The 10535-nt window shown below is 31.5% G+C and overlaps 1 protein-coding gene across 2 annotated transcripts; it reads left to right on the forward strand.

Annotated features, from left to right (window-relative positions):
- The first annotated feature begins 5057 nt into the window (after positions 1–5057).
- LOC115993070 (transcription factor bHLH123-like) lies at positions 5058–8267 on the forward strand. Of its 2 annotated transcripts, none has more exons than XM_031117350.1 (8): positions 5058–5613; positions 5966–6599; positions 6683–6793; positions 6946–7011; positions 7137–7202; positions 7338–7388; positions 7483–7625; positions 7729–8267. In XM_031117350.1, exons 1-8 carry the CDS (start codon positions 5273–5275, stop codon positions 7760–7762), a joined length of 1446 nt encoding a protein of 481 aa, XP_030973210.1. In that variant the 5' UTR covers positions 5058–5272; the 3' UTR covers positions 7763–8267. The 2 variants fall into 2 exon arrangements, with proteins under 2 accessions (XP_030973210.1, XP_030973211.1); XM_031117351.1 differs by having other exon boundaries at positions 7137–7196.
- Positions 8268–10535: the final 2268 nt, after the last annotated feature.

Here is a 10535-nt window from a genome sequence, read left to right on the forward strand (position 1 = left end):
TTTTTGTTGAAAACTATTTGTCAAAGTAGACAAAAAACAAAGGTTGTAAATTTAAATGGAACAAAATTCGTTGAATTGTGTGGATTTAGGCCTTGACCAATCTTTTGCTTGAATGGTTTATGTGCCAGCAGAAACATTTGTGGAAAGCATGAAAAAACTAGGCTTTCAATATTATTGTTAGAGAGAAAGAAAACTGTTGCACTCGATTTGAGCAAATCAGCGAATTAGACCCTGGCATTAATGTAGTCGATATTAGGTGGTGTGGTCCACGATATAATATGATGAACCACCCAAAAATCAAATAACTTTATATGATTAAAACACATAACCAACATTTTTCCACACGTCTTTCTCAAAAAATAAAAATAAAAATAAAAACATTTTCCACACGTGGGTTACCTAAAAAAAATTCTTTAGGGTTGAATCAACTCGGACTAAGATCAATAGGAGGCATTATTGTCAAGCAAGTTAAGAATGTTAAATAAATTAAAAATGTCATTATCATTTGCATTTTCAAGGAAATCGGAGATTCATGGAACTGACCTAACTTGCCTTTTGACTTTAAGGTACAGAGGTCAACTGGCAGATACTTAATTGCAAATTTTTTTAGGATATGAATTGCAAAGTCTACGGATTTTGCATAAGGGAGAAAATTGTTCAAAGTAACGTGTTTCACTTAGTTATATCTATCTATACCCAAATCTGAGGGCTAACAGTTTTTTCTTTTTTTTTACATGTAATGAAAAAGCCTTCTTTTGGTCCTCTTTTAAGGCAAAATATTCATTTTTCATGAGGGTTGGGGATGCTTTTTGTTTGCGGTCACATGTCAATCGTTTGAGGACTAACCTTATAAGACCCGAGTTTATTTTTGGGAATCAAACTTGACACCGGTTCAAAGATGATTGATAACTACTAGAGACACTTCTTTAGCCTACAAAAGAAATCATGCCCAAAACTCACAAAGCAAAACACTATGGTTTTAAGAATTGGATTGGACCGACTGGTTCAATTGGAAACCAAATCCTCAACTGATTCGGTAAAAATTATAAAAGCTGGTAATTCAATTGTAAAAATCTCTAGTTCAACCGGTAAAAACTAAAAGTCGGATAATTTTTGGTTCTTTGGCTACTTTAGTTTTTAAAACGATGCAAAGCACCGCAATAAGTGAACTTTGATTCATGTCCAATAGTAAAGTAAAGCAAATATGAAAATGATATGAGTTCAATAGTGAAAGTATAACAAGATATATAGTGAGTGTCTAATGGTAGAATAAACAGATTACTATACTTACAACGATGAAATGAAACACTGTAATACATGTCCGATGATAATACAAAATTGTAAAAAGAAAAAAACTAAACAATAGTACAGTTTAGTATGTAGGAATAAAAGGTTAGGGGTGAAAAAAGCATGGGTATAGTGGTGAAGAATCAGAGAAGTAATACATGTTAATTTAGGGGTAAAATAACAGGAAAGTAACTCTCACCCTCATTCAACAATTATAACAATTGCAAATTTGAAAAGAGAAACAGCAATTGGTCCCAAATTACGTAACAATGTAAAATTTTAGCGTATGCTTTCATCATATTGTGCATTTGATATGTATTTTGAATTGGAAGATGAACTATATATTCATAATTTCATATGCACACAAAAATGAGGCGACTGATTGTTTAGTCACTGTGCTATGGGACTGGCCCACAAAGATTGATTTTGTAGCTGTCTTTATTTTCCTCTTAACTTGTTAGCTTGAAAAAAATATTGATGTCTCTTAGTAGTTCTTACAATATTACAAAGAAAAAAAAATGCTAAATTGTAAATTATATCTTCTAATTTTGAACAGTTTTCGATTCAGCTCTTTAAATTTAAATTATTTTAGTTTGGCTCCTACATTTGATTCTTCAAAAAGATATAGTTTAGTATTTTTCACAACCTCAATTGAAAAGTACCAGAATTGTAATATTATATATTTATTTATTCTAAAAATAATAACAATAAATTTGGTTTTTTATATTCTATATTCTTTCACCACTTTCCTAGCAACCAAACAATGCGTAAAGCATCTAGTCCACAAAAATCCAGACCTAAAAGATTCATAAAACCCACCAGCAGTATGATAAATACAACTCAAAAGTATGGTAATTCACAAAAAGAAAAATATAGGTCTCTACTTGTTTAGTTGTTTTACTATTGAAGATAAAAAATTTGCAAAATGAAAAGAGAGAGAGAGAAGAGGGAAAAATGTGTTGGAATAGGTGTCAATTAAGGGCCGACATCATAAACTGTGATTGACTATGGTGAATTTGGAGAGAGAGAGAGAGAGAGAGAGAGAGAGAGAGAGAGAGAGAGTATTTTCTTAACAATATTTTCAAATAAGCAATTCACTAAAAAAATTTATTTCCCCTAATATTTTTATAGATTTGAAAAAAGAAACATCGTTTTGGTAAATTTAATGATGTAGAAAGAATGAAAGGGGATGGAAGTATGACATTGGAAATTAAAAAATAGAAATAAAAGGACTGAAATAAAATAAATTTAAACGTAAAATACTAAATTGCAAATTGAAAATACTAGATAATATAAATTTTAATTTAATAAAAAATAAAGATAAATAATGAAAAAGATATTTCATTTATTCCAAAATAGTCTTTTCCATGTTCAGAACTTTAGATGTGATAGCCCATAGCTAGATTCCACAATTCAATTTGCAAATTTCTTGATGTTCAAGGGAATTGTATATTATGTTCCGATCCTCCAACCCTGTGCAAGTGCTTCTTTTTCAACTTTTCTTTGCTCTTACGACTTGCTACTTTTGTAAAACAACTTTGAAAATATTTATAAATATTAATTACATCACTTAAGAAATTTTGTTATATTAATATTTAAATTGAAGTAGAAACAATTTAAACTTACTATTAAAAAAACAACTTAAATTTTATAGATGACATAATTATTTAACTCAGATCATCTTGATATTTTATAAGTACGGAAAGATAGAAAAAGGCAATATAGTCTAGTGGTAAGATTTTCAAGAAATATATTAAATAAAAAGTTATTAAGTAGTATAACATGGACAAAAGTTACATTAACACACACATGGCCAAAATCTTGAATATAATCTTTTACATTAATACATACACATACATGCTCAAAATCTTAAACCTATGACCCAACAATCTCCCCCTCACATACTAGTAATTAGCTTTTTGTGAGTTTCATTACCTAACTCTTTTTGAGTAAAAAACATGTCCTACTAGCGCCTAGTTACATGCAAGCCTTTTCCCTTACTAACCATCAATAAGAACCATGTGTTAGTCCCACATGCGCATCCATGGAAACTCTATGCATGCACGACAATCTAGCGTCGTTGATCTATCTAGCCTTTTCCCTTACTAACCCTCATGTTGCATCATTCTTCTTTGATCTATCTAGTGTCGTTGGCAATTAATGCTAAGCATTTTTCCAAGATCATTGGTATGAGCTTTTGCAAGCTTGCCTTGTCTGTTGTTTCTTGCATACTTGTATGGGATTCAAGTTCAAGCACCCTCTTTTGCTCAAACCTCAAAAGGGATCTTGAGAACATTTAATTTTCAACCTTACTAAACACCTTTGTTAGTTTTGATATCATTTTTTATAAATATAACACCTTCAAGAGACTCCATTAAGATCTTAATAAAGGAAAATAGGTTATCTCTCCACACTACAAGTATTTTGGAATTTACCGGGTCAACAATAACTGTTCTTTTTATAGGAAAAACCGAAAAAGTTGAAAGAAAATGAGAAATCTCATAGTTGATCAATGCGTGACGTGTTACAAGATCTAGAGGAGTATACATCGATAAAACATTGCTTGAACATCGTTATATGCAAGGTACTGACCAAGACACAAATCAAGAGGATAGTCCATAGTTCCTATAAAAAAAAAAAAAAAAAAAAAAAAGAAAAAAAAGAAAGAAAAAAGAAAAAGAAAGAGGACAGTCCATAGTCTAACCTTTGAAACGTAATCTTTACTTCAATCTCTCTAAATTAATCGAAATTCTCATATGACACATACATGGTTCCTGCCCAAGACCAAGCAAGTTCAATTATTCATACCAGGGTGTAAAGTTTAAGCTACTGGTAAACTTTGTCAATTACCATATATAGTCTAATTTGCCTTCTTCATCCAAGACATTTAGACTCCAATATTTGGTTTCGAGCTATTTGGATCAAAATATTCCTATCCCTTGGAGTTATCAAACCCCATGATCGAGTAGGGATCATAGAGACTCTTTCTCTGATGGACCATGTCGGCTAGGCAGACATATATGCCTTATTGGTGTCGGAGTTTGGTCCATGCACATATCGATTTGAAGTTTCTTTCTTTTCATTTATATGATAACAAAAAATTCTCTTCAAGTTTTTTAACCATCTATTATTACTTTTCGACAAGAATCTTCCAATTTTGGTATTTACTTCTTTACAAATCAAGAAGAGCAATTTTTTAAGGAGATTAATATAAGGTCCTTTCGATGGGGTGAACTGACATTTGGTTCCCCGTGTTAAATTATATTTATAATGGCCAATGTTTTTTTGTTTCTCATTTTATGTGACTATCACGCGCCTGAATCGCCGCGTAGAGCAGCCACACGATTAGAATATAGAGACGTAACCTACTACATACTCTTTTACAATCATACATATTTGGACCATCAAGTACCAAATGGTCCTAAATATTCAGGTTTTTCTAAGGTGCTATGCAATATAGTAATCAACAAAGAATTCCACCCGTTTGATTAACAAAAAGAAAGGTACATTATTCGTCTCAAAACATGACGTGGCAGTCAGATCAAACACCATCATCATCATACCATATCCCTTTATTTATAAGGAACAAGAATTTTCCCTATTAAAAAAATTAAAAAAAATCTATATATGAAAAAACAAAAGTACTACTATGAGAGAATGAGAGAAAGATAGCAATTTTATATAAAAAAAATCAAAGTTAAAGGAAAAGAGAATTTGATTCAAAATGCTCTCTCATTTGTCCAATCATCTCATTGAAATGTCAACCTGATTCTGGTAAAAAAAAAAAAAAAAAAAAATTCCACTCTTGTACCCTCTCCAAACCGTTTCATATATAAATTCTTACTCCTATAAAAGAATTCAGCCATATATGCTTCACTTAGATATAGACAAAGAAACATAGAGAGAGTTCCAACTTCCAAGACACAAAGAAGAGGAACAGAAGAAGAGTTAACATACAGTACTACTACTAAGATTTCTTTTGGTCATGGCAGAGGAATTTCAGACTGGGATTTGTGGAGGCAACTGGTGGATGAATCCATCTAGAAGCACTTTCACAGGAAGCTCATCGCCATGTTCCATGGCACTCAATGACACTGGAAGCTATGCATGGTCTGATATGGTGGACATGAAGGGAAGGCCATGTGAGGAAACTAATTCAGTCTCTGATAGCTCCATAGTTTTCCAAGATGTTCAGAAGCCTCAACAACAGGCTGATTCAGGCAGTGGCTGTGGCAGTAGTAGTATCTTGATTGATTCCACACTGCAAATGATGGGTTTTGGCCTTTCATCATCTTCAACAACATCCGATTGGAATCAAGCTTTGCTGTAAGTTACTTAATTTGATGCTAATTTGATTAATATATAACCACTCACAGAGTTTTGTGTATCACAAAGCTCGCTAGCTAGGTCCATATGATAATTGTGATGTTGTTAGATTTTTAATATAAAATTTTGTCATAGTTAGTACAAATCCTACATGACCTTACTAAAGCTTCCACTAAGGAGTAAAAAGTTGAGTACTTGTTACCTTTTCTTTGTTGTTTTCATTTGGAAAAAGAAGTCAATCTGATCAATATTGAACTTTTGAAAATCTAGGGAAAAAATAAAAGACAACTTATATGTTTGTGGGAGAGAAATTCTATATGAATCTTATTCTTTCATCCTTATCTTATTACAGTCGGAATAGTGGACGAGCTGAGAGCAATTATAATTCTATGCTTCAAGAAGAAATGAATTCAAGTTTGAATTACCAACAAGAAAGAGGAGTAGATTCTACTCAAATCCAAAAGAATTGGAGCCCAAAAAACCTCTCTAATGGAGGTGATCAACAAGATAATTCATCCATCACTGCTTTTAAGTCATCTGTAAGTCAAGACTTTTCATTGGACACTGTCAGTAGCTCTACAGGCAACTGTACAGTGACTTGCCAGGGCTTATCCACAAGCTTTCCTGTGGGATCAGCTTCTTATGGATACCCTTCAACATTGATACAAAGTTTATTTGATCCTGACCCTCAACCACAGCAATCTCTATTCAACAATAGGTCTCTGAGCTATTCATCCACCACTAATTTTGGTGCCAACACCAATGAATTATCACCTACTTGGCCTAGGTTTGCTCCCTTTTTGCCAAAGCAACAACCTTGTGGCTTGCACTTCACTAATAACACACCCTTTTGGAATGCCTCCACTGCCGTGGCCACGGCGGGTCTAAATGACAGTATTCGAGCTGGGGTTTTTCCTTCACCACCATCACAATATCTAGTACCAACATTTGAAGAGAAACCCAAGTGTTCCAACCACACGACAAAGGTAAATATATATCAAATTATATAGTTAACCTAAGCTATCTAGCTAGGGTTTGTGGCACTAATTTTTATATGTGGGAATTTCAGCCTATCAGTGAAGATGTTCAAGACTCGGTTTCAGTGGTGAAGAAAAGTGTCAATGAACCTGTATTCAAAAGGCCTAGAATTGAAACCCCATCACCATTACCAACTTTTAAGGTACGATATATTCGATCAAGCTTTTGACTAGTTGAAGTGTTAGAAGCTTTATCTTTTTTTATTATTTTAATTATTCATATATATATATATATATATATATATATTTTTTCCTTAAAGATATGGATGAAAACTTATAGCTTTTTTTCTGTCAGGTTCGGAAAGAAAAACTAGGGGACCGAATAACTGCACTCCAACAATTGGTTTCACCTTTCGGAAAGGTAGATTTTTGTTTTTGTTTTGTTTTTTTTCTCTACCTTTTTTCAAAGAGTACGAATAGAAAGAGAGACCTTTACTTTGTGAAATAATTGAAAGCTTATGACATTGATTCACATTCTTGTTTCAGACTGATACAGCCTCCGTTCTCCACGAAGCTATTGAGTACATCAAGTTCCTCCATGATCAAGTCAGTGTATGTTTGTTTATCTTCTTCCTTGTTATGATAATAAACATTTAAAGAAAAACCCTATTGGGTAAAAGAAAATCAATAAGTTAGAAAAGAATACTATAGAACAAGTGTTAACTAAATTTATGTTTGTAATTTCAGGTTTTAAGTACTCCATATATGAAAAATGGAACTCCAATTCAACACCAACAGGTAAAAAATTTTCTCATTCATTTTGACTTTTATTACTTAAAAAGATTATAATAGTAATAAATACATTAATGGATCACATTTGTTTTTGTTGCAGGGTTGTGATAAATTGGACACAGAAGGCCCAAAACAAGATCTAAGAACCCGAGGACTTTGCTTGGTTCCAATTTCAAGCACATATCCAGTTGCTAATGAGACCACAGCTGATTTTTGGACACCAACATTTGGAGGAACATTCAGGTAGAGAACGAAGCCAAAGCTGTTCTACCAAACTAATAGAGTACTAATAGTATCAACAACCCAGCGAAGTTAGGAATGATAATTATTTCATTTTCATACTTAGAAGCTACAATATTGCCGTGCTGTACCAGTCATGAGCAAAAGCTAAAGACACAAAGAAAAGGGAGAAAAAGAAAGAAAGAAAGAAAGAAAGAAAAGGAAATGACACTTCAAAGATGGACAGGCAGTGCTGCTGGGCCAGGTGCAAGCAGAATGATTTAGGCTAGCAAATGATTAGTAGCCTCTGGAAATGAGAGAATATATATATAGGTACTATTGTAATAACCCCAAGTATTAAATATAGTTAGAGGTGGGTTTAGGACAGGAACAACTACTAAATTCAGCGGAATTTAACACTAATAGTTTTAGATTTAATTTTGCTATTGTTGTTGTTGAGAATAGCTGAATTTAGCAGGAGGGTGTGATTCATAAAGGCCCTTTTGTTCCTGTTTATGTATGTGTATAGAGCTGGCACCACTACCACCACCATCTTTTATATATTTATTTATATAAAGAAAACAGAAAAAAAAGAAGAAATAAAAGGAGATTTGTATTGAATTCGTATATATTCAACAAAAGGAGTGAGTGGAGCTTTTGTTTGAATGGGGTTTTTAACTTTTTTCTTTTGTTTATATGTTTGGAATGTCGTAGTGGAAGTCAGAGGGCGGCCCACTGTTCCTGCTTTTAGGGTTTCTGGTGAATGATAATGAGAGAGGGGAAAAGAGAGACTTCAATATGCATGCGCGTGTGTATGTATATGTGTGCGCGTTTGAAACCATATTGTTGTGAATCCATTAGAAGATAAAGATGTGCCAACTCTCTTCTCTGTTTTCTTTATTTGAAATTGATCTATTTTATAGTCTAGATTAAATATTATAAATCAAAAAATGACGTGATGCACTTTATATATGTTAAATCCAAAAGATATAATCCTAATTTCTGGTCATTCTCCAATTCAATGATATGGATCCTATTCTCCTCTTTTATATATATATATATATATATATATATATATATATATATATATATCCCTACCAAAACATAGGGTTTGCTCAACCAATAAGCTCCTTCACATTAGTCGTTTTGTCCATATAGCAATGTGCGTTTATTTCAGGTACCAAAAGAGAAATTGCATGTATTTCGGTTGCTTCTCTCTTCCATAAAGATAAAAAATTAGGTCTTACGGATGGTGAAACTTGATCAATGGTATAATTATGCCTTCCTAATCATTATGTTTTACTGTATTAAAATACAGGATGACTTCAATTGGACGTTTGTTACAACTTTTTCCAGCATGATTATGTATACAGGCCCTTATTGGGTAAATATATATTTTCGTAGGGAAATGGTAACCATTACAGCAAACAAAGCCTTAATGGTTTTGTCTAATTATATATTTCAACTCCAAATCCAACCTATGAACCAATTGTCTATCCTTTTTAAGGTATGATTTTCCATATCTATGTCCATATTCTATATGATAATATAAAATACCTCTAAATAAATAAATAAAATGAATCTCTTTAACTTTTCATTTACTTCTTATAATGTTATATATGAAATTTTAAAAGTTCATATTTTTCCATGCAATCATTCTAATATGTATTTTTTTAATTTGATTTTTAAAATAATAAATAATACTAAATTATGTTAGCTTAATCTTAAATTGTCGTCATCTTTTGGGATAATGCAACATACATTATAAAAATTTGAGAGATAATTACAATATACTACTAACTCCACAATTCGAACATTTTCCCCTTAAACCCTTTGGATTAAATTATATTTTATCTCCTTTAAATAAATTTATAAGTTATTTTCTACAATTTTTTTAATTTACATTTTTATTTATAAGTATTTATTAATTATATTTGCATTCTATATAAGTAATTTAATTTTTATCAAACTGTTTGTTGAATTATATGAGTTAGCGAAATGAGAGTAGATAACGTCTCCAACATGTTTTTTTTATTCAACATTGCAAATAAATGTGCATTGGACATTTTCTTCAATTTAATTTTACTAATATAAATCTAGATTTTGTTATTCAATTGCCATTATCCGAAAAAATACTAATCACATTTGCACTACATCCTAAAAAGTCTTTTAATATAAAATATAGGATTTCTCATAATTATTTATATAACCTAGATCAGCCTAACAAGCACACTTGATATGTGACTTAAAACATGGCGTAGAGTATACGCACACTCATCCAATCCAACACATTTACATAATTTGGGGTATAACAATCAGCCTCAATTGAATCCTCAAATATCATTTGTAACAATTTGAGAATATTAGTATTATAGATGAAATCTCATAAATTTTCAATTAAATCTCCTATAATATTTTTTTAAAGGTGTTTTAAATAACAATGTATTTTTCATAGGTTGAGAACTTAAAATATATATATATATATATATATATATATATATATATATCAAAAGTCATGTTATTCATAAGGGGAAAGTATGAAGCGTCTCTAAAAGTAAAAAGGGGAATCGTAAATTTGTTCGCTTAAGAGTTTAATTAATAACTTCGACTTCTTTGACATTTCATGGCAAGGTGAGTAATTTATATTGCTTCGTTTTACGACTTGATGCTGATGTTCTTAATTTGATGTATTCTGGATACAACCTTAAGTACTTAAAGCTTAATGTAAGTTGATATCTTTTCCCTATTCTCTATACGTTGATATATTTGTTATGTGTTTTTGAAATTGATTTTGTATCACGTGGACTCATTTGCATTGTAATGTTTTGTCGCAAAATTGAATAAGGAAATTGTTAGGGTTCATCGAAATGTTGGCAAATTCCAGTAACAAAACACATCAAATTCGGGTTGTATCAATAGAATTATGTTAAATTT

This window comes from Quercus lobata, chromosome 5 (genome assembly GCF_001633185.2).
Source record: "Quercus lobata isolate SW786 chromosome 5, ValleyOak3.0 Primary Assembly, whole genome shotgun sequence".
Taxonomy (NCBI): domain Eukaryota; kingdom Viridiplantae; phylum Streptophyta; class Magnoliopsida; order Fagales; family Fagaceae; genus Quercus; species Quercus lobata.